Raw genomic sequence first — 24,645 nt, forward strand, 5'->3', positions numbered from 1 at the left:
TAAGTCCCATTTGATGATGCTTTTCAGTGGTGTGCATCAAAAGAATCGAATGTGGGACAGAACAGAACATAACATAACAGAACTGAACAGAAAGGAAGAGTCTAGGACAAAACCCCGTTAACATGGAAATCAGGAATTAACATAAAGAAAAGAAGAAAAGAATAGATACGTTGGTAGTTGTCAGCGGATGTTGTTCAGGTATAGCCGTTTTCTTTAGCTTTTTCTCTCCTTCACCTCCAAAAAGATAGATAGATGCCCATTGGCACCATTACCACCTTTCCTCTTTTTTTCTCTCTCCTCTCTCTCTGTCTTCTTTTCTCTTCTCTTCCAGCCTTATATGCATTTCTTTCACTGTACTTTTCAGATAGAACAGACATTGATACTTAAGAAAAAAAAGCTCTAATCATCACCATCACCATCACCACAGAGACACAGAGAGAGAGAGAGATAGAAACACAGAAGAGTGATCAAATGGGTTCTTCAGGGCAGAGCAGTAACTACGATCTGTCATTCAAGATCTTGTTGATCGGAGACTCTGCCGTCGGCAAAAGCAGTCTTCTTGTTAGCTTCATCTCCAACTCTGTTGACGATCTTGCCCCCACCATTGGTAATAATCTTTCTACCCCATTTTTTCTTTATGTTGCTTTTAGCTTAGCATTTCATTTGGGAGCTGATAAAAATGTTGGGCAATAAAACATTTCGCTGATTCTTTTGTTACTGCCAATGAGATGAACGGATGAAGTGTTGGTAAGAACCCAAAGGGAGTTTATTACTGTTGGATCTATGATTGGATTTTGATAGTTGAATAGCTGGATTTCTTGTATATTATTCTCAATCATAGGCTTATGGCTCCTTACATTTCCTGTTTCATTGATGTAAATTGAACTCAATTATTGAGTTCATAAGTAAATATGTTTGTGATTAGAAAAAAGAATCAAATTTTTTTGTGAACTTCCAGAGGGTGGATCATAAAAAGTTAGCTGCTTGAATGGTTTCTTCATACGAATCTTGTGCATATTTTGGATTGATTGAGACAATCATTGTGTGAGGCATTTGATGGGTTTTGTTCCTTTGTTTTGTAGGTGTGGATTTTAAAATCAAGCTGCTCACTGTAGCTGAGAAGAGAATTAAGATGACAATTTGGGACACAGGTAGCAAATTAAACTTGTCCATTCTTTCATTCTATGATGCAATTTTTATCGAAGGTAGTCTAAAATGCTTAATGCTTACAGATTTCAGAGCAAAAACTGATTTTTCTCATCATTCTATATGTTGAAAGTATAACGATGAATTGATAAAGTTCATAACATGACAAATCATATTGTCTATTGCAGCTGGACAAGAGAGGTTCAGAACATTAACAAGCTCTTACTACAGAAATGCACAAGGAATCATTCTTGGTATGTTATCAAAAGCCTCATCATTTTTTGTCTGTAAATCTGTATTTTTCTCAAATTTTGTTGAGGAAAATGTGGCATGTACTCTCACTTCTCTTAGTAGCTCCGATTTTTCGTGTTAAAGAGAAAAAAGGGAGAACATGGTTCCCATGTGTGGTTGACTGCTGAAATAAAGAATATTTCGTATCTATGATCTTTCTAGTGACAATCTTGAATTTTGTATATGGGCATGAATCATGTCATATTGTTTAAGCCGGCATCATTACGCAAAAATTTCAAAAAATTTAACTCCTTTTCTCCAACTTCCTACATTTTTATTTTCATGTGTATTTCTTATTGAGCTATAAGAAATGGGAAAATGGCATTGAAGAAGTTTCCCCCTCATAGGCATATAGAACTATACCTAATTCAAAGTTCTCATAATGCCTTGCATACAATACAATAGTTGCCTGATTTCAGCTAATGAACAACTCCTCTGCTTTATTTTAGTGTATGACGTGACTCGGAGAGACACCTTTACCAACTTATCAGATGTATGGGCTAAAGAAGTGGAGCTCTACTCAACTAATAAGGACTGTGCCAAGATGCTTGTTGGAAATAAAGTCGACAGAGTAAGTTTCAAATCCTCTATGTCTACTGCTTAAAAACTTGATCCCAGAAAATGAACAAGAAGTGATCGATGGTCCTCAACTTAGATAAAAAGTTATAGGGAATTTGTCTCTAGCAGTAAGTTGACAGCCAGCAAAGGTCTTATTACTTAGCTCCATGCTTTTCATTGTGTTTGTGTGTTTTGAGTGCTCACACATAGAAAACCAAGACTCTTGATTTGAAGTGATGAAATTTAGCACAACTTTCGTTGACCTCCGTCTTACCTGTGCCCTTCATCCCTGCCAGACTCATATGATGACGACATGGCATGATTAAGGGGTACCTGCAGGCTCTCTTAACATATTTGAGAAATCAAAACATTGCCAGTTGGACATGTATTCAGTGCTCACACACACCCAGAACCAGTATCTTAGTCTGCATAATACTAGTCAACATGAGTGTGATTTTTCTAGTAGTAAATCCTCATGAAGCCTAGGATCATTATTAAATGTTCCATGTAGCCAAACACTTTTGCGGTCTCTTGAGGCATGTTCTGCCAAGTCACAAACTTCTTTTAGGTTTCATTTGTGTAATTTTCTTTTTAATCCTTTATAAATTTATTAAAGCCTAAATTTACTTGTGGAAAAGACAAGGCCTTTGTTATTATCTCAATCTTTTGAATAAGTTAAGAAAGGAATTCTATGTGATTTCAGGAATCTGAAAGGGCTGTAAGTAGAGAAGAGGGGCTTGCTCTTGCAAAAGATCTTGGATGTTTGTTTCTTGAATGTAGCGCTAAAACTAGAGAAAATGTGGAGCAATGCTTCGAAGAGCTAGCATTAAAGGTACTTTTGAGAAAGTTTTGATAATTTCAGACCTGAAGTTCTTATGCAACTTCATCCCTACAAACTTGTTGATATAATTTTTGTTGTCATGTTGCTAAGAACTTAAGATCGAAAGCAGTCGTCGTGGGATTAGGGAGATGATTGAGACTATCTGAACATATGTGACATTTTGTTCTGTTCTCAATTCTAACCAACTGGAATTCTGTAACAGATAATGGAAGTTCCTAGTCTCCTGGAAGAAGGTTCAACTGCAGCAAAGAGAAATATTTTGAAGCAGAAACAGGAAAATCAAGCACCTCCTAGCGACGGTTGTTGCTCGTAAAATGCCGCCGTTTGCATTGCACCTTATATGAAGCTTGACTCACATCATGAACAGATCATGTATATGTAATTTCCATTTTCTTTCCTCTTACTGCTGGTGTCAAGTTATTGAGTTGCATAATTGTTTGTTTCAATTAAAATAGACAAATTGCCACTCAAATAGCATTCATATTAGCTTGTGTAAATGTGCTTTCCCTGTTTTTCAGCCATGTTATGAAACAGAATTGCTTGTATTTTTCACATAAGAAAAAAAAAATTACATGAGCCGCTTTCTGATTCCTATGCCCAGCACAATGCTACTCAACTGTTATTTCCAGATTAACTATATCCTAAAAGCTAGAACTTTTTGTATTGCAACATTTAATACATACACATGGACATGTTGGGATGCTGCAATTTGAAAGGACCCACTTAAAGACACATAGTACAATGTGCCATAAGTTTTCTGAAGATTTCTACATGTCATGTTATGCAAGATCATTTATCCGTTGAGAAATCAACCTGAAAATATAAAGATATATGACATCGATTATCTTATTTTAGCCCTTCAAATAAACGGATGACATACTCAGAAAATGAAAAGTAAAATGAAAATGTTTTAGGTTTCTAAATCAAAATTATAGATGTTTGAAGATCTAATTCAATGTCACCAAAATGATTTGATGGATTTTCTAAAATTAAATTGTAAACTAAAGAATAATTAGTTGCCCGCTTATCACTTATTTTGTTATTACAAACGTTCTAAATCCATTTTTAATTTTGGGAAATGGAAAAGAGAGCAAGTTAAAAGAGTGTATTAATGGAAAATAGTTTTTCTTGGCCAAAATTAATAGAAAATAGTTTAATAAGATATGAATAAGGGGAAATGGACCATGATGGTGAGTTTTTTTTCGGTTTTGCATGTGATGGACATGTTGGACTTGATGTTCTGGGAACTGAACTTGCTGCGATGCTGGAAGGTTTGTTAATGGCTTTGTGGAGAGGTTACCAAAATTTTCTTTTGGCTTCTAATTCTCAAGAGGCAGTGTCACTTGTTATTGGATCTGGTGAATGTTGGAGCAATCTAGGCAATTTGGTTGAAGATGTGAGGAATCTATTGGTGCATTTGCAAGTGCGTGAAGTGTGCCTTTTGGCTCACTTCGGCTTACATTAACGGTGGCAATTGTTTTGGGCTGGCTTACGCTAGTGGTGAATAGAGAAGATGCTTAGTGCTTTTGAAGGAGGTGTGTGGACTCTTTTTTTTTTGACCGAAATTTCCTCCACTGGAGTTTTCAAGGCAAGGTTTTATGAGGTCACCCTAGATGCATCCAGTGGGGGACCTATTAAGGCGCAAGGAGGTGCAATTGCACATCCCCTCATCGAAAAAACCATTGTAGGTGCTTCAAATTGCCCATTTGCTCAGCTGGTAGTGGTGCACAATTGCATAGTGCACAGATTACCTTATTTCCATTTTCAGCACTTAAGTAAATGTCTTTGTCCTTTTACTCCATTTACCTAAGTTTACAATGTAAATAAGGAAGTATCCCTCATTTAGATTCAAATAAAAATACTAGAAAATCAAATTCCCATCAAATCAAAATATGGAAAATCGGTTTTGTGCAAAATATGATTTAGGCTAAAAATGATTGCACATTAAGTCAATATATACTTCATAATAAAATCCCATAAAATCAAGTTTTCTTATTTGATGTGTAAGGAATAAAAGCCGCTAAAAATGATCTTGGCTTATTATCACAAAACGTCCCTAAGGTTTACGAAACTATCAGATTGCATCCTTAATGTTTTTTTGTGTCACTTATGGTCCTCAAGGTTAGTATGTGCAATCACAAATGGTCCCTGACGTTAGGTTCTGTCAAAAACTCTGTTAGTGTGGCATACATATATATCACAAAACATCCCTGAGGTTTACACACTTATCACAAATGGTCCTTACGAATTTATTTTTTTTAAAATTTAAAATTCATAAAGTTTTGGTTTTCTTTTTAAAATTATTTATAAATGAAAAAACAATTTATAGAAGGATTTTAATCTTCATTTTTTTTTTATGAATTTTAAATTATTTTTTAAAAACTTCATTAGTTTGTTGATGTGGCATATATATGAAGCCCACATCTACAATAATATAGTGTCACATGTATTTAAAATTTAATATATATTTTAAAATAATTATAATTCATAAAATTTTAAAAAGAAAATAAAAATTTTATGAATTTTAAATTTAAAAAATTTAAAATTTTCGTAAGGACCATTTGTGATAGGTGTGTGAACCTCAAGGATGTTTTGTGATATACATATATGCCACGTCAGCAAACTTTTTTGACGGAACTAACGGCATCCATTTGTGATCATGCATGCTAACTTTGAGGACCACGAATGACAAAAAAAAACATTAAGGATGCAATCTGATAGTTTCGCAAACCTTAGGGACGTTTTGTGATAATAAGCCAATGATCTTAAGAAAATGCATGAACGGACCTAAGATCAATCTATGTAAAAAGCCTTAGATGTTCAATCCACAAAGGGTTTTTAGTCTTACAAAATTGCACCTCCGCTAAAAAATTTCTAGATCCACCAGTGGGTGCACCTCCTTTCTCCAGTTTTTCTTGAATGTTATTTTGATTGTTTCTGAAGAAGTAATAAAGTTGTTTATTTGATATAAATTTTTTTTTTGGGGAAATGGTAATGCTAGTAAATAAATATTTGTACCAATTATCAGCAGGAAGTAGTTGTCAATGTAAAAATAATTTGATTTGAGGGTGGTTTTTAGTAAATAAATATTTTGTATCAATTATGAGGTGCAATGAGGAATTTTATAGATGTAGATAGCAATGTTCAAAAAATCGCTAGGCGATAGGCAGTGGCCTAGCGGCCAGAAGAGTAATCGGGCCTAGGTGTTTTTTTTAAATTTTTTAAAAAAACTTTATACCAAAATCATGCAAAATAAAAGGATATATAAATTATTAAAAATCATAATTGATATAAAACATGGGTAAAAGTTACTACAAAGAAAAATACTTGAAATGAACATGCCTCTAAATCTAACTCTTCCTCCTCCTCTCCATATCTCTCCAAGAATAGGTTTTATTTAAACTCAGGCAAAAAAAAAAGGGACCCAACCCGCCTAGCCCGCCTAGGCGGATTTTTTTATTATTATTTATTTGTTGGACGTTTTTTCGAACACATAGATAGTAACTCGATTCTGTTTTTATCTTATCGAACCCCTGAAAATCCACCAACCTTGCGCCGATATTGCAGATACTTTGATTTTTCTCCTTCCCATTCCACTCAGTTGACAAACTCAAGGAGCGTCTCAGGCGAAGCAATGGCGGTGCCTCTCTTCAACCTCGCTCCCAATCTTACCGACTCTGAGTCTGATTCTTTGGCCCTCCCACTCATCCTCAAATATAAATTCATTCTTCGCAGGGAGTCCCAGGGACGATGACTTTCGGCGAGCAAAACACGTTTCCGGAGTCGTGTGGCCTCCTCGACCAAGCTTTCCTGTCCGGCATCAATTTCTTCAACTCTACATAAATGTATCCAGTGGTTCAGCGAGCCCAGACTCAGGTGAGGGGAGGAGCGAGGAGCGTCGTTTTGGCCACCAAAGTTGTAAAGTAGCTGTGAGAGTATCAGTTCATGCTAACAATGGTGTGCCAGCTGGCTTTTCACTTTTGATGTGTGAAAATTTGTTCTGATATTACAGGTACCGTCTGGACAGATGACTTGAATACGAGATGGTCTCAAGTGTTTGAATGCTAAGAATATCACCGAGGCCATTGTCGGCAGGTCTGCTAAGGCAAACAGTTTGTAATTTTAATATTTACGATGCCCAGTTTGTAATTTTAATTTTAATATTCACCGAGGCCATTGCCACTGGTTTTGTTTCAATGTCATGTTTACGTCTTATTGGTACGATGCCCAGTGCTTATTAATATTTTTTTAAAAGGCAATATATTACTTTTGATTAAGTGCATGCGTGCATGCTTGGCTGTGGGGGTATATACAAGCCTGGGCTTCTGCATCCGTGCCATAACAGTTCATGAATGTCTAAAAGGAAAATTATTTTGAAAATTATCTCTAGTTCCAGCATTTGGTCTCTTTACTGCATATTGTAGTTATCGAATATTGCCCGTCGCATCTTGATTTACTAATCTGCTTTTATTTCCTTTCACAGGATATATTGATATTGCAGGGAAGTACAGTGTTCATCCAGTATATCTCTTGCAATAGGTTCGACACCTCTCCCTCCAATTATTTATAGTTTCATCATGTTCTTGTCCACGTTAGGGCTGTGGTTTGGAGACTTAATGGGGGTCCTGCAGTGCAGATGCTCGGTAGATTCTAGAGGTCAATTTTCAAATTGTTCATCTCATCTTTTGATATGTAGGAACTTAGAATACTAAAATAATTTTCTAGGATTTTTAAATAATTGAAACTACTTTTAAAATAATTTAAATTCCACAAAACTTTTTAAGATAATTAAATATAATTAATTACAATTTTTGAAGTAATTTTTGAAATTAATTAAAATATTTAAGTACTAATTCTTCACTAAATAAAAAATAATTAAAACATAATACATTTAAATATATTAAGGAGTATAACCGTCCGGCGATACCCTTTAAATATTCCAGTATATTTAACAAGTATAGCCGTCCAGCTAGACTGTTTATCTAAAAAGTATTGCGGCTCAGCTATACTCAACCCGCCCAGGCCGCCTAAGCGGATTAAATTTTTTTTTTTTTTTTTTTTGTTGGACGATTTTTCGAACCCCTGAAAATCCACCAAACTTTGCGCCGATATAGCAGATACTTTGATTTGATTTTTCTCCTTCCCGTTCCACTGACAGTTGACAAACTCAAAAGAGCTTCTCAGGCGAAGCAATGGCGGTGCCTCTCTTCAACCTCGCCCCAATCATACCGACTTTGAGTCTGATTCTTTGGCCCTCCCTCTCATCCTCAAATACAAATTCATTCTTCGTAGGGACAATGACTTTCGGGGAGCAAAACACGTATCCAAGGTCGTTTGGCCTCCTCGACCAAGCTTTGCTGTCCAGCATCAATTTCTTCGACTCTACAGAAATGTATCCAGTGGTTCAGCGAGCCTAGACTCAGGGTCAGGGGAGGAGTGAGGAGCGTCGTTTTGGCCACCAAGGTTGTAAAGTAGCTCTGAGAGTATCAGTTCATGCTAACACTGGTGTGCAACTTGGTTTTCACTTCTAATGTGTGAAAATTTGTTCTGATATTACAGGTACCGTCTGGGAAGATGACTTGGATACGAGATGGCCCCAAGTTTTTGAATGATAAGAATATCACCGAGGCCATTGACGGCAGGTTTGCTAAAGCAAACAGCGCAAACAGTTTGTAATTTTGCTTCGGTTTAAACGCTTCGTGTTCTGCTGTGCTGAGTGATGAGTTTATTTAATGTTTAAATGCAGCCTAAGGAAATTAATTAAAATATTTAAATACTAATTCTTCACTAAATAAAAAATAATTAAAACGTAATACACTTAAAGAGTATGGCCGAGCGGCTATACCATTTAAATATTCTAATATATTTAAAGAGTATACCCGCCCCGCTATACCTTTTAAATATTCGTATATATTTAAATAGTATAGCCGCTCGGCTAGACCTTTTAAATATTCGAATATATTAAAAGCGTACAGCCGCCCGACTATACCGTTTAAATATACCAATATATTTAGAAACTATAGCCGAGTGGCTGTATGCTTTTTTTTTCCTTCTTTTTTTTTTCCCCCCAGATTTTCCTTTATCGATAAAAATAGTTTAGAGCATTATCCATTACTATTAGACCATTACCGGAGTCTTTATTATACCTTTTTGATTTTTTACTTAATACACAAATAAAAAATTTAGCATTTTTCGGTTTAATATTTTGTATTATACACGTAAGTATGTAGTTTTTAATAATACTTCCGTTTTCCGTACACGTCTTAAAGACTCGGTAAAATAACGTTTAAAAAAACCAAGATATGTACATATTTTTCATGTTTAAAACGAGTGTTTTTTTACAAAAATTTCAATAATACACACAAAATTCAAGTATTGTACAAATAATTTTCACATATTCTTGAATAAAAGTAATCTATATTAAAATATTAAAATATTATATATTGGCCAAACTTTTAAGTTGTAACTTGCCAAAATTTTGCAGAATAAACACGTACATATTTTATTTGTGTTTTTTCCTTTCTGTATTTTACTAACTATGAAAGAATGTGAGAGGCTAAGATTATTTCTTACTTGTTGTAACAAAAATGCAAGATGTTGATTTTGCCATCTCTTTGCCAACCAGAACAACAATTTCAAACAAAATTTATGGGTATAGTAGTAAGAGGTGGTAGTATTCTTCATGTAAAGTGTTGTTTGAAAAGTGAAGCAATTACCAAGACCACTCCAACTCATCATGCAATTCTCTATGACAAGTAATGTGTGTAGTAACATAATTTAGTAGCACTAGAGAGAACGAGGTGGATCAAAGGCAAACATTCCCACGAAAAAAAAGAAGAAAAAATTGAACTCTCAAATTGATTTATTGTGAAATTTCTCTCTCTTCAATATCTGCTTTGGATATGTTGAAATTAGCAAATTAATAACTATAAAGTATAACGGAAGTAGGCCACAAAATTTCAAAATTGCTATAAGGCACCCTTCTTTGCAAACTCTCAAACTAGAAAGCTTTTGATTTGCTTCCAGTGTAACCTCTCTCTGTTAACTGTCTTTCCCTAGCAGAACGGTTGCTTGCAATACACTTATAGTGGGACCTAAGAGGGGCAAAGTAAAGGTTTATCAGTATACCATTGTCTACAATGTATCCCACTTGTTATGGCTGAAAATCCACGAAAACCAACCCAGTTTGCAGTGGGACTCTCTAATGGTGAGCTCCATGTCCTGAGCCTTTGGAAGATGAAGATAATGATAACAGAGAGAGAGAGAGAGAGAAAAGAGAGTTGAAGAAGAAAGACAGTATTTTTAGAGAGATTTGTATATTGATCCTTCATCATGACTGACTACAATAATGACTCTGTTGTATATATACAGAGTTCATCCTAGACTGATAACAATCTAACTAGTGGGGCATTTAATGTAGAAGAAGAATCACTGGATGCCGCTGCAGATGCATAACTTACGCTGATGTCCCTCATAGTTTTGCACTGACTCAACTACTCATATCGGAGAAAATTGATCTTTATGCTCGTTGAACATTTCTTCAGCATCTGAATGCACTGAAATATGATTGAAAGGGATGACATAATGATCAAAACCAATATTCAAAAGATGAGATGACTCAACAACTGGAGCCCCAGAAAGCAGCATACTCCTTTTGGGTCAGTTAACCAGACCAACTCAGTTTGTAAACAATCAAAACAACTCAAGGAACACGAAACTGAATATTTAGGTAAGAGAATATCTGTTCTTCATCAGCTTCCTAGCAACCAAACATAACATAAACCAAAACAGAAAATGGAAAATACTGATTTTCAATTGCAATTTCTCAGCTTCTCATTAGTTTTGTCTCTGGAAATTCAGATATCAAGGCTGGTCTACACAAATGGAGGTGATGCCATTTTGGTGTTAGCATCAAATGGCATTCATTTTCTCTGGAAATGGCCAAAGGACCTTAATTCTGGTGGAGTGGTAAACAATGACATGCTTTATAATTCTTTCCTATTAGATTTCTCCTCCCTTTCCTTTCGAAATTGAAACCGAAGCGATAGTTGGTCATTTGATTCTGATGATATTGATTGAATGCAGGCACCTCCCAAGGTTCACCCTAATTTATGGAAACCAAGGAGTGGCTCATGAACAATGACCTTCCCAGCACCAACCCTGCAGAAGAGGCTATGTTCTGCTTTGATTTGTCCAAGAATGATTCATATCTCATATCACCAACAGGAGGGATGATCTCCATTTTTGAGTATTTGCAGAGATGCCGGACCCGCCAAGAAAAAAAAAATTCTTAGAAAAAACGCCATACAAGTTTTCGAAAAATCGGCCGCCTATGCGGTCTAGGCGGTCTCGGCGGGTTCTTTTTTTATTTTATTTTAATAAATAGTATAGCCGCGCGGCTATACCGTTTAATATATTATTTAAAGAGTATAGCCATGCGGCTGTAAACTTTAAATATTCGAGTATAGCCGAGTATAGCCGTGCGGCTATATTTAATGATTATTTATTTAATGATTATTTATTTAATGAATAATTAGTATTTAAATATTTAATTAATTTCATAAATTACTTCATAAATACTAATTAATTATTTTTAATTATCTTAAATAATTTTGTGAAATTTTAAAATGGTTTCAATTATTTAAAAATCCTAGAAAATCGTTTTTGTATTCTAAAAATGGATTTTAGCCTCTAAACCCTAAATCCAAGTCTTGAACAAAAAACCATAGTTTTTGGGGACTGTTACTATTGGTAATGGCGGTGTTTTGCGAAACATTCATCACCTTGTTGCCGAAGAATATTGGTAAAGTGAAAGGAGACAATTGATTTGCCTCTCAAGAATTTTAGAGTTGCTTGTTAAAATTTGGGGACGATTTGTTGTAAACGCAAACTTTGGGAATTTTGGCTGAATACACAATCATAATGATAATTTTGGTTTAGTAACTATCTTTGCGGAGTGAAATTGACGGCCTTTTTTGTACATTTGTGGCATCATTGCTATACGAATTAGCCTTTGACTCAAATAATTTCTCTTGAAAAAAAAAATTACAATTATGATCTGCCTGAGGTAACTATAAATTAATCCATCTGGGCTTGGAATTGTGAATTGTATATACAGTTCAATGTTTCTATTAGTGTACAATTTGGTCTGAAACTCAATAACCAAACTACTTAAATTGACTGCTCCTTCTCCATCTTTTGAAATTGATGCTTTCATTCTTTTGAGGAACTATATCTGGAAGCTTTCTTTCATGTATGTCACAGACTCTCAATACAAATATACACGAGGGAATTGTTTATCAAGCCTAAAAAAGATGCAAAATTTTTCATGTTCTTCCCTTCCAACAATGAGAGACACATTAATCAATGGAATCCATCACAGAGCCTTTTTGAGTTCTTAGTGATCATTAAAAAGTTCCCAACCCTCAGCAGTACGCAAAACTGAAGATTATGACCACACTTTCAACCTAACCCTCTTCGTCACACAAAACCAATCGAAGATCGGGAATGTATCCACTTTCTTTGATCAAGCTTGACAGAGAATTTAAACTTGCATAAATTATGTCTGATTGATGGTGTGATGTGTCTCCGGCAACGAAACAATGGACCTGGCTTTGAACAACAATCCAACTTACTCCGGGAGGCTTTTCTAAACCCTTTTCCCTGAGCCGTGTTCTTATCTGCCTGACCTCCATCCACAGACCTGCTGCAGCATATATATTAGATATCAGAACATAATTCCCTGCATTCATCGGTTCTATTTCAACAAGTTTTTCAAATATGGTTCCAGCTAACTTCGTGGCATAATGAAGTCGACAAGCATTGAGCAAGGCTCTCCACACTGATGCATCTGCTTCAACAGGCATTGATTCAATAAACTCTCTACCTTCATCTAAGCGGCCTGCACGACCAAGAAGGTCAACCACACAACCATAGTGAACAAGCTCAGGTGATATCTTGAAATCACGTACCATAGTGTGGAAAAGCTGCAATCCCATCTCTATCAAACCAGAATGTCTGCAAGCAGATAGAACAGCTACAAAAGTTGCCCCATTTGGTCGAAAACCATCTTCTAACATTTGTAAGAACGCATGAATAGCATCATGTCCGTGACCGTGCATGCTGTACCCAGTAATCAAGGCATTCCATGAGATAACATTCCTCTTTGGTAAAATTTTAAACATCTTTTCAGCATTTTGCATGCTACCACTTCTTGCATACAACGATATAAAAGCATTTGCAAGAGACAAATCAAAACCAAATGAGAATTGCCTCCGATTTGCATAAGCATGCAAGCATTGACCTAGAGGCAGAGAGGCAAGCTTGGTACATGATGATAGAATATTTATGATTGTCACAGAGTTGGGATTCACTTCTGAAATCATACGGTTAAAGAGTAACTGAGCTTTGCCGATTTCGTTGTTTTTTATGTAACTTGCAATTAAAGCATTCCATGAGATCACATCCCTACTGGGACAGCCTTCAAATAGAGTCCTAGCTGCTGCTTCATCACCACAATTCATGTACATATCTGTTAGTGCAGTGTTCAAAGATAGGTCAGCTTCAATACCATGTTTTATCACAAAACCATGAATTGCTCGCACTATATTTATACAAGTTTCATCTTCACAAGTAGCAAGGATAGATATTATTGTGTGTGAGTTAGGTTTGGTGTCAGATTCTCGCATCACCCCAAATATTTTCCATGCTTCATCTTGCAATCCATTGCAGGCTAGTGCCCTGATCAGAGTGTTCCATGAGATAACATCCGAGTATTTCATCTCAGCAAAAACCTTCTGAACAGATTCAACACAGTTAAATTCAGCATACATACTCAACAATGTATTTCCTAGAGAAGCATCCATTTTCATCCCACTCTTTCTTGCAAGAGCATGCAAACTTTTACCGTTCCTCAAGCCATCAGCTAAATCGTCACATACCGACAACATTATAACAATAGTTCTCTCGTCTTCTCTGATTCCTTCCATTCGCATTTTAGAAAACAAGCTCATAGCTTCCTCATAAAAGCCATATTCAATGCATGCAGATATCATGGAATTCCACAAAGCAACATCACGGCTGGAGACAAATTCAAATAATTTACGTGATAGCTCGAAACATCCACACTCACTATACATATTCATCAATGCATTCACTATGAACAGATCATCACTGTAACTATTCTTAATAGCCATTTCATGAATTTGCTTGCCTAATTCAATAGATCCAATTCCTGCACAGGCCTGAATAACAACCAACATTGAAACATAGTCAAACTTGACCCCGTCCACAAGCATCTGTACAAAAAGCTTCAAGGACATCAAGTACTCTCCAATTTCAACATACCCTGTAATTATTGCATTCCAACTGACAATGTTCCTCACAACCATCGAATCAAACGTAAGGCGTGTTGTTTTAATGTCGAATCTCAGATAAAACCCTATCAAAGCAGTACCCACATGAGCATCCAAATCAAAGAGACCATTCCTCAAGGCATAGCCATGTATCTCCTGTCCGGACCTCAACTCTGAAACCTCCCTACATGCGGAAAGCAATGCAACCACAGTACGCGAATTGGGTTTCAATCCCTCATTCTGCATCTGCATAAACAACGATATAGCCTCCTTGTAACAACAACACCTCACATACCCATGTATCAAAGCATTCCACAAAACCAAATCTCTCTCCCTCATTTCATCAAACACCTCGACTGCATCATCGATAAGCCCGCCTTTGCAGTAAAAATCAACAAGGGCAGTCCCAATTCTAACATCTTTCATCAAACCCGTGTTCCGAATACTCGAATGTATTCCCTTGCCTCTCTCGACGGCACTCAGCCTTGCACATGCCTTGAGAACCAGAGGCAGAGAGGTGTTATCGGGTGCCACTCCGAGAGATTCCATCTGGGTATATGTTGAGAGGATTGCATGGTCATTTTTGAGCTTGGCGTGGTGCTTTATGATCAAGTTCCAGTCTTTTGGTTTTGGTTCTTTGATTGGTAGATTTTGAAGGCTAAGACTGACAGGCATATCCATTAGTGGAGGCTTTCACATTTGGCGGGAATGTGAGGAAGATAGAAGATAGACCAACATCAAAGGGGTTCTTTCCTTATACTATTTATTTTGTTGGTTTATTAGCGGCGGTTTAGTGGTTTGTCTCTTCTTTTCTCAGGTCTTTACCAGGGATCATATAAGCAGTGCTATGTTCATGTTATCTTTCTTTTTAAATACTTGAAGGAATGCTTGAATTTGTAGAAAATGAGAAGCTCAGAGATTGTATCCGTTTATCATCATCTTTGTGGGTAACTTGTAGCTCTAGTGGTTAAAAGTAAAGTATTTACTTACACACTAGCCTCGAACCCAAGTTAAAATCCTCATTCACACCCCTAGTTCAATATACACCCGAGTCTGAATGATACAAAATGAGCAAGTGTGACCTACTCCCAATTCATTGCTTGAATTACCATGGCATATAATTATACAGCTTTCTAGCCAACTCCAATTTCAATTTCCAGCAAAACACGTCTTTTATATCATAGGTTGAGAACTTTTCTGCTGGCTTTTAGTCTCCCGCAAGTCCATGTGGGCAGTAACTATTAACTGTAACCATAAGAAAAATAAATAGAATTTTGTTTCAACTGTGATACTAATGAACCAACAATCCTCAGGTTAGTCAAAAAGCGAAAACCATGGTTTACAGGATATTGCATCGCCCCACCCAAAGAACATTGGAAAGATGCAAAGAAAAGCTAAAACAGAAAATCTGCATACATGGGGTTTGAGAAACAACATAGCCTAAAACCTTGCACAAGTATGTGCTATTTTTCTATATTTAATATCCTAAATTCTGAAAGTTGTATGATAAACAAAGGGGCACAAAATCGTCAACATTTTGGTGTTGCTGACTGGTAATACTAATAAGATAAAAGCAGCACAGTCACATCCTTCACAAAATCCTCAGCAAGTAAAGCCTACTGGCATGCCGTCGCACCAGCTGCAGCTTCCAAAATTGTCCTAGCTTCTGTAGCTAGTTCTGGTAAATCACTTGGGATCTGCCAAAATTTCAATGAGAAACACCACAACAACAGGAAACATATAATTTATAAAGCTCCTTCAAATACAAACCTTTCCATATAGGTTCGCCTTTGTAGGAGAAGCTCCAGAAGCCAGCAACAATCTTATAATATCAGCATGTTCACCCCTCGCTGCATGATGAAGAGGCTGTGGAAGAAATGGCAGTATATGAGTATAATGTTCACAAAACCGACAAGAAATAAGGATAGAGTACAACTGCTTTTAATACGCAGTTCATCTGGAAAACTAAAGAAAAATTCACAATTGGAACTCCCATGTAAAACAAAAGGATGTGATTTGGTTAATACTCACAGTATCGCCTTCGGCATCAACTGTTTCTAGCATTCTCTTTACACGGGCAGCGTCATTAGCACCATTAATCAAAAGTTGAACTATTTCAGTGTAGCCTGCAATAGTCATTTGAGGAAAAGTCAAACAAATCGAATTGAAATATGAATTCAGACATCACAATGGCAACAAGTGCTTACCCCCAGCACAAGCATCATGCAAAGGAATTGCTCCATCTTCATCCGTAGCCTCCAAGTTTGCACCTCTCTCCAACAGTAACTAAATTGAAACAATTATTATCAGCTCAAAGTACAAATAAATAAAGAACAAAGAATTTATCAAAACAAACCTCCACACAAGAAAGATTGCCATAGAGACATGCAAGATGGAGAGCTGTGTCCCCATCTTCCACTGGTTCATCAATGCTGCCTCCTTCTAAGTTATCTATATACAATCAGAATGAAGGGCAAGCATCAGCAGAAATAAAGATTATATGAACCAAAAACCAAAATGGGGCAATTAAACACTCCACGAAAAAAATAATAATAATAAATAACTTCATGAAGTTCCATGAATATATTATTTCCCAAAGCATTTGAATACAGTACAATCAAATAACTAAGAGGGGCCAGTTTGAAAACACATATTAATGAAAGTTTCCAGCTTTCTTACACTAACCACCGAAATACAAACATAATTAACCAATTTGTGACAATATTTCAGCATAATTCTTTGTTTAAGTCTTTTGGGTCCATAAGTCTAACAAAATTGAGCTAAATGGCCAAACCAAATCATAATCGCAATAAACCCATTGAGAAAATCAAGCTAAAAAATCTGGTAAAGAAAAGTGGGTATGAAAATTGAGAGGCGAAGGGGTACCAAGAGCGAGGCGAAGGGCGTCAAGGTCGCCTTGCTGAGAAGCGTCAGCGATGGCGCGAAGGTGAGGAGGGGTGTGAGAGTCGAGGTCCTCCAAGCCCTCTTCTTCGAACAGAGCGTTTTCGTCTTCGTTGTCATCTTCCTCCATACCATTCCGCCTCCCTGGAACCGCCATTCTCTTCTGAATGTTTGTGGGTTTTTGGTTCGATGCTTCGTGTGCGTTCTAATTTTCGAAACTAGGGGTTAAAAGGCCAAAAGGGTACTGCGGAAGTTGTATGCGTTTTGATAAATTACAGTTTTGGGCCTTTGGGAACCACACTGGACTGTTGCAATTAGGATGCTGATCACATTTTTAGTCTTCAAATAATGTGATTAATCACATGTTAGTACTTGCGACCAAAAAAATAATAATCACATGTTAGTATTTTCAATTTTTTTCATTTCCTGATGGAATGTATAACGTTTTAACTGTTGGAAATTAGGGGTGGACATCTGAAATGGTGAATTGGTGAACCAAATCGAAACATACTAAAGAAAGAAAAAATTTGTTGACCAAAAAAGTCAAATTAAATTCGAACAAACCAGTTTATGAATTTTTATTTTAATATAAGCGATATTATAGAGAAATCAAACTTAGAACCTTAATGATAGTTTCTCAAAAAAAAAAAAAAAAACTTAATGATAAATATTTTTAATCACTTAACCACACGTCACTTGCAACTGATTTTTTATTTTAAATTTTGCAAAGCCGCAGTCTAAGCTTAGGTTGGGCTTAACTTATTGGGTTTGGCCCAGATTTACAGATTTAAAACCATATAATTCCAAATTACAAGATAGTCCAAGGTCATATGCAATTATACAAATCTCATACAGAAACATGGGTAAATATTTATCCCATATTTCCCGCTGATGATGAAGATTTGGTGCACTCATCTTTTCCATAGTGTATGGATTAAGGGGGGGTAGCACCAATAAATTAAAGTCCTTGCTCAAACAAAAGCCAGCGACTGACAACTTTAAATATGAGCCTCTTGTGAGCCTTGAAATTTTAGAGTTTTGGGGTTCCTTGTTTAAGGCAGCGTGTAAACCATGCACACAGTTGCCAAATTGCCAACGGCCCCATTCTCTCTCTCTCTCTCTCTCTCTCTCTCTCTCTCTCTCTCTCTCTCTATATATATATATATATATATATATATATATATATATAATATGCAAATGGATCGATGGATATGCATCTCACGCAAAGTGATCACATGCCAACCTTTTCAGCACCCACCATGAGCACATAGCCAACAATACAAGAAAAATTAGATCAACCTATGTGACTAATTTTTCAACAAACGAGCACATGTTTATGAATGGTTACGTCTAAGTAGCTTGATAGATAACCGATCAGAAATTTTATTTTTGTCTTGAAAATATGATGTATAGATATGGTACAAATAGTTTTATCGTTATAATTTTAAATAGTATAATTAATATTTGTCGTTACATCTTATCCTAAGAAAGCATGAGTTAGTACACGTTCGTATACTTTGCATCATTATAGATATAGTTTTGATTGAACAAAATAACATAACGGAATAAGAGAGCGTGTGGTATATCACTTTCCCCATATAAATGCAAAAGTGGATCCATAAAAGAAGGGCAGTTAGCTTGGAGCTACTAGCTTTGCTTGCCATCCGTTTAAACTTTTTTGGTCAGTTATGTATGAAAAAGATAGACAGAGACAAAGCTTTTTAGCTTTCTTGCAAACCAAACAAGGGAACCTAATCCCCTACTTTCGGTTGAGGTTTTGGTGGTGCCGGCAAAGTCATTTCAATTGACAGTCCCCTACCCTCCTTTGCTCTCATTCTCAATTCTAACTCTCCTCAGATATATGCTCTTTTCCGACTCAGAAAGGACTGGCCAAAAAAAATGCCACCATATATGGACAGTAGCTACATGGCCCCAACAAAAAATTAATACACAAGTCAGTTAAGTAACCAAAGAATTCATCAATTTCAACTATATGATTAAAGTTTGGACATGTATAAAAGAATCAACAATGGAGATTGAATGAGTAACAATGGTGTTAACAATTAATTGGGTCACATTGATGTTGGGGGTTGCTGCTATAGCTAGCTGTGTTTTTAGTAATGGCAACCCACCAAAGGAGAGGTAGAGAAGACAATGACTTGTTCCTTCTTGGGGCCAAAGGGAAACTTGGTTTCAAGGCGTTCTTCTTCTGGTGCAGGAAGATTAAGATCCAACTGCAAAATACTTCTTGGTCTCTTTGATCCTGATTGTGGCTGCGGAGAACTCATAGCTGCTGCTGTCGCTGTTGTTGTTGTGTTCATAAATGTTCTGTGCCTCCTCATATGACCCCCTAAAGCTTGACCAGATGTGAACTCAGCACCACAAACTGAACACTCATGAACCTTATTGGCTTTGCTGTTATTAACAGGAGTAGCAACACTGCTCGATGCCCTGTAATCCCGATTCGATATTTGTAACGAAAGGGTGGTGCTCGTGTTGTTAAACCGATCATACTCCTCCGCTTCTTCCACGAACGACAAGGCTTTCTTGTTGTCCTGTGTGCTATTCATGTTAGCCTTGTTGGGTTTCTTGTGACTGGCTCTGTGTCCACCGAGAGCTTGGAACGAAGAGAAGCACCGGTCACATGTCTTGCACTGGTAAACATATAACCCAGCTGAAGCTGAAGCCTTATTGTTGTGAACCAATATGGGGTGTTGGGTTTTTGGGGTTGAATTTCCTTGAGCCAAAAGAATCAAACAGTTTGCCATGTCCTCCTCTTCTTCTGTACTGATCTCTGTGAATTGATCAGCTGAGGTGGCTGGTGAGGTTTCTGTGGGACCAACAAGGACTTGATGTTGATGATCATGACCTGCACTAGATGAGCTTGAAGCTGTTGCTGTTGAGGCATGAGCAAGCGGAGAAGCCAGCCTCTGCCGTTTGGTGCGTTTGCCTTTGATGATCATCATCTGGCTCTGATCCTTATAACCCATCACAGCTTCTTCATGATCTTGATGATCTGCACCGTCCATCATCATCATCATCATCATCTTGATCAACCCACCACACCAGGAACCAGAGCAGTACCAACAAAACGCTTGAGACCAGAGAGAAAAAGCAGAGAGAGAGAGAGAGAGAGAGAGATGGGCTGTGAATTGAATTGAAGAAGCAACGTTAAGAAAGTGGGGTTGTAATTATAGTGGTGAAGAGCGAGTTTTAAGTAGTGGTGAGTCTAAAAAAAAAAAGCCGCCCAGGTGATGAATAGTATAGTAACCGTGAGTTTTTGCCTAATTGCCAAGCTTGGCGTTTTCGATTTCCAACCTTGGAAGTTATATATAGAAATACAGAATAGGAAAATATAAGTTTGAATATCTTTCTGTGGGGCATTTATACAAACATATTACAGGTGTGTATTGGGGGAGAGAGAGAGATGCAATGTAAGTGTGAGGAAGCGAGGCAACGAGTGAGATTCGGTTGGCTTTGAAGCAAACCCATTACTTTTTTCCAACGATTCCTTTCTGTAGAGGAAGAAAATTGGTTTGCAAGCCTGTGAGTGCCGCAGAATTTGTGCATCTCCGCCCACCTTTTTTTGTTTTTTTTTCCCTATTTCTTACTAATTTACTTTTCTTGCTCTCTACACGTCTGTTAATTATCATTAGTTTGAACTATTTTTGGGTTCTTTAACAGTGCAGTTTAATTAATCAACATCATATTTATCGATCACATTATTTATTACATTAGAGGTGAGAGATACGTGACGGAAATCACGATCAGCAATGTAGCATTACTGACTCTTAACTAATTAACTAATTAACTAATTTAATAAGCCATCACCCAAATGTTTGAAAATTGTTGGTGGAGGAGATCTTTTGTGACTTGTGAGGAGGGGATTTTCATAATCTTTTTAACTATTAATAGACTGCAAATTCATTAGTGACTTGATCAAACTAATTAAGCAGTTCATGTGCAGTTGACCCACCCACTTCATATTATACTCTAATCACTTCTTGGATGGACAATAACCCCAAAATCACGCCGCCCTAAGTCTGTGTTATGATCCAATTATTTGGATTGACATTTTATGCTCCCTCCAATCATTAGGGCTGTTCCATTAGAAAAAAAAGAAGAAGTAATGAAATAAAATTTAATGGTTGGTAAAAAGCACAAAATGATAACACTTTTCTTAGTAGAACTTAGCTGCAAAATCACATGAATGCTTACAATTTTCGAAAGCAATCAGTGATATATATGTATAGTAGCGTTAAACAGTTATAATAAGTTAATACAACGCTAACTGCTCGTTCTACGAAAAGTAGCCGAAACTCTAAAAATACTTATAATGGCAATGGAATGAGGTGAGCAAATGGTTAGATTCTAAAAGTTGAAGTTATGTAAGGTGAGCTAATTGATGACTTGTGCATGATTATAAAAGTGAATTCAAACAGCCTCATGCTGCATGCATACTCTATCTCCAATGATTGCGTAATAACAATAACAGCAAGAGTACAAATTACCACCAAGCTAACATTATTGTAGAAAAACAAATTTTATATATTACATTAATCCGTAGAAATGGAATGGGAAAGGGAAAAAAAGGAGTTTCTATTTTTCCTTATACGTAATATGATCTTATTAGTGATTAATAATAATTGTAAGCGGTTACGACTTACGTGTCATTTTGTTACTTAATGTGAATGAAAAAGTAAAGACATATTATAAAAATAAAGAAATATTGTTTGGACGGTGACTAAATTGAGGGTAGAGTAGTGTGAAGTAGAGGGTAGAGAGGAATAGGGTTTAGACTTAGAGGGAGAGATTCTTGGCGTAAGGAATTATAGGGGAGGGAGAGAGAGAGATAGAGGAGGAGAGGTTGTGAGGGGCACGTAAATGCCAAGGCCAGCATCAGCAGTAGTTAGTGACACAAAGTAAAGCATCAAATTCAATTATTTTATTTATTTATTTTATTTTATGGATTTTGGTTGGTGACATAACATGGGGTTTGCTTCATATAATTCTCTTTTGCACTGTTCGTATAATTCTGCTACTTCTCATCCACTCCTTATCCTCCAAAGCTCCTAAATCTGTAGAAAAATATTAAAACTTTTCCAAAATTCATGTGTTCACTCCACTTCACATGTGCGTGTAGAATTCATATTCTTCCTCAGAACTTTTTCTTTTGAAGTCAGTTTTGAAAATAATAAAAAATACATAACTTGAAATCTTAAAACGATGACGAAATGCTATAAGTTCATGACAGCTTTAGCTGCAAGACAGAGTCAAGGCTCTCTCTCTCTCTCTCTCTCTCTTCTCTCTCTCTCTCAAGTGTAAAAAGCACCGTTTTAGTTCCATAAACAAATGAAAGAAACAGTATTCTTGCCTATCGAGCGTTGTTTTATGCGAAATGTCTATACAATGTACAGAAACTGTACAGTTTCTTTCGAGTATTATGATTTAGACGGTTTAAAATCCTAAAATACAAAAATATACGCAGAGATAATATATATAATATAAAAATATTGATATCGATAATAATTGTATGCATTTCAAATTTACTCTTTAAATTATGCAAGCTGATAGAAAGAAGAAAAAAAAAAAAAAAGCCTGGTCGGTGCTAAAAAACACATTCTGATAGTTGATAAGGATGCTGCTGGGGGGTCAATCAAAGCCTCAAAATTATTTGTCATTTTCTTATGATTTGAAGCATATAATTAGTTCACGTTAATTTAGAGACCTAGTTAAGGCACTTGCTTCCATAGAACTACGGTTGCCTTCTGTCTCTACTAAAGCTAGGCTATAGGTTTAGTTGGTCACACAGTCACAGACTCACAGACTCACATGAAGCAAGAGAAAACGTCTTTGTTTTCTCCTATTTTTTGACTCATATTATGATTTGGACACCACTTGACTATTTATTTGCATGGTGATATTTTTTCTTTTTACGAATAATAGTTTGACACGTATGTAAAAATAATTCATCCAAAACATAAAAAGAAAAATTTATATACATATGTCACACTGTTATTGACAAAAATATACGAACTCCTATTTTCAGGGAGACTTTGGAAAAAACCAAAGGAGAGAGAAAATTTGTAAAAGAAGCCAAAATGGACAAAATTGCCCTTATTTATTTTTAGATTTCCTAAAGAATCCTTTACATTTGCATGTCTTTGGTTTGAAAGTTGAGAGGTTTTTCTGTCTTTTTTGAAAAAGTTTTGACTTTTTCCAAAAGTGAAAGTTTTTTTATGGACAAAACCTAAATTTACTATGATAGAAATCACTCAAATTACAGTTGGTCTTGGTCCCTCTGTGAAAAGTTGGCAAGCTGAACCATAATTCACAGATTTTTTTTATTTTTATTTTAATTTAAATAAAGGAATTTTTATCAAACAGAGAAAGTAAAAGGCCAGAGCCCAAAATAAAGAACAACACAAAGGGCTCAAACTAAGATTACGAAGCCCAACAAATAGGTAAACAAGAAAATAAACCAGTAAGGGCCAAAGCCCGAAAGAGCCCAATCAAAAACCTCACCACAAATCCGTAAGTTTGGGAAAAAAATATAACTGGCTTTTCTTTTTTTCTTTTTTTTTCTTTTTTTTTTCTTTTTTTTTTTAAATACCGAAAATATTCCAAGGGTCATGTTTTGCTACATTATTGCAGAGGACTTGTGCAATTGCTGGCTAATAGACATCATGATGATGATTCACTGATGTTAAGGTTTTATCTCAACTTTGATCAAGATCGTACTTAAAGGAAGCCCTTTGAAATAATATTGTAATTTACAAATTTTACAATATGGTAGTAGTTAGTAGAATGTCGGTTTTCTAACTTTAGGGCCCAATTTCAACTTCCATATTGTGTTTTGTAGGTTTTTAAATAAGTGAAAATTTTTAGTCCAGTGTGGGGCTATTTTTTATTGTCACCTCGGACTCCCTAAAATCTCATTGCCGACCAAGATGGTGTGGTGGTTACCTTTGACCACTCTCACTCCAACTCCGGTTACTTTACCTGGCAACAGTTTGGTTACTGAGAGATTAGATGTATATGCAGGCGTGGGTTGCTACCATTTGAAAACAAATACTTTATGACTATGAAAATGACTTGATGTTGCTGCCAAATAACGCACAACCGACTTTTGTGCAAGTTGAGTTGCATTGATTCAAACGTGTAATAGCAACGTATTTGTTTTGCTTTTGTACGCAAAAGATAATAGGCCCAAAATGGTGTTTATTTCCTTTTGTTTGTGGTATTTTGCCCCTTGCATGATTTTAACATCCAAAAATGACCTATTTGGACCGATCCCCATCAATAATTTTTGGAATTAAGTTGTTTTAGAAATGCAGCTCCAGAAACTTAGCCCTCCGTGCTTTTGGTACAAGACGAAGCCCTTCTTTGACAATATCAAATCCTATGGCACTTTAATAGTGTGTGTTTGTGAGAAATTTCATTCCCTTTCGTAATTTAAACTGTCACTTGTATTCAAAAAAATGAAATGAAACATACTTGAAACTTTTTAGTAGGAGGTAAGATCATGAATTGTAGTTAATATTATGATGGTGA

The 24,645-nt window shown here is 36.2% G+C and overlaps 4 protein-coding genes across 5 annotated transcripts; 1 reads left to right on the forward strand and 3 right to left on the reverse strand.

The window, feature by feature from the left end:
* Positions 1-211: 211 nt before the first annotated feature.
* LOC117634268 (ras-related protein RABC2a) lies at positions 212-3,568 on the forward strand. Of its 2 annotated transcripts, XR_004586756.1 has the most exons (7): positions 212-607; positions 1,083-1,151; positions 1,335-1,400; positions 1,887-2,008; positions 2,699-2,827; positions 3,039-3,225; positions 3,476-3,568. XR_004586756.1 is itself a non-coding variant. In XM_034368288.1 (6 exons), exons 1-6 carry the CDS (start codon positions 472-474, stop codon positions 3,147-3,149), a joined length of 633 nt encoding a protein of 210 aa, XP_034224179.1. In that variant the 5' UTR covers positions 212-471; the 3' UTR covers positions 3,150-3,388. The 2 variants fall into 2 exon arrangements, 1 of the variants encoding a protein (XP_034224179.1); XM_034368288.1 differs by lacking the exon at positions 3,476-3,568 and having other exon boundaries at positions 3,039-3,388.
* An 8,425-nt stretch (positions 3,569-11,993) lies between these two features.
* LOC117634988 (pentatricopeptide repeat-containing protein At3g57430, chloroplastic-like) lies at positions 11,994-14,980 on the reverse strand. Its single transcript, XM_034369301.1, has one exon. It carries the CDS (start codon positions 14,869-14,871, stop codon positions 12,304-12,306), a length of 2,568 nt encoding a protein of 855 aa, XP_034225192.1. The 5' UTR covers positions 14,872-14,980; the 3' UTR covers positions 11,994-12,303.
* A 466-nt stretch (positions 14,981-15,446) lies between these two features.
* Positions 15,447-17,368, reverse strand: LOC117634380 (poly [ADP-ribose] polymerase tankyrase-1). The gene is made up of 6 exons (XM_034368470.1): positions 17,077-17,368; positions 16,547-16,641; positions 16,398-16,476; positions 16,222-16,316; positions 15,961-16,056; positions 15,447-15,887 (listed from the first exon to the last, which is right to left on the reverse strand). Exons 1-6 carry the CDS (start codon positions 17,246-17,248, stop codon positions 15,807-15,809), a joined length of 618 nt encoding a protein of 205 aa, XP_034224361.1. The 5' UTR covers positions 17,249-17,368; the 3' UTR covers positions 15,447-15,806.
* Positions 17,369-19,055: 1,687 nt separating this feature from the next.
* On the reverse strand, positions 19,056-20,424 carry LOC117634723 (zinc finger protein ZAT5-like). The gene has a single exon (XM_034368919.1). The coding sequence runs from the start codon at positions 20,136-20,138 to the stop codon at positions 19,206-19,208; it is 933 nt and encodes a 310-aa protein (XP_034224810.1). The 5' UTR covers positions 20,139-20,424; the 3' UTR covers positions 19,056-19,205.
* Between the last annotated feature and the right edge of the window lie 4,221 nt (positions 20,425-24,645).

The sequence above is a fragment of the Prunus dulcis genome, chromosome 7, assembly GCF_902201215.1.
Source record: "Prunus dulcis chromosome 7, ALMONDv2, whole genome shotgun sequence".
In the NCBI taxonomy this organism is placed as follows: Eukaryota; Viridiplantae; Streptophyta; class Magnoliopsida; order Rosales; family Rosaceae; genus Prunus; species Prunus dulcis.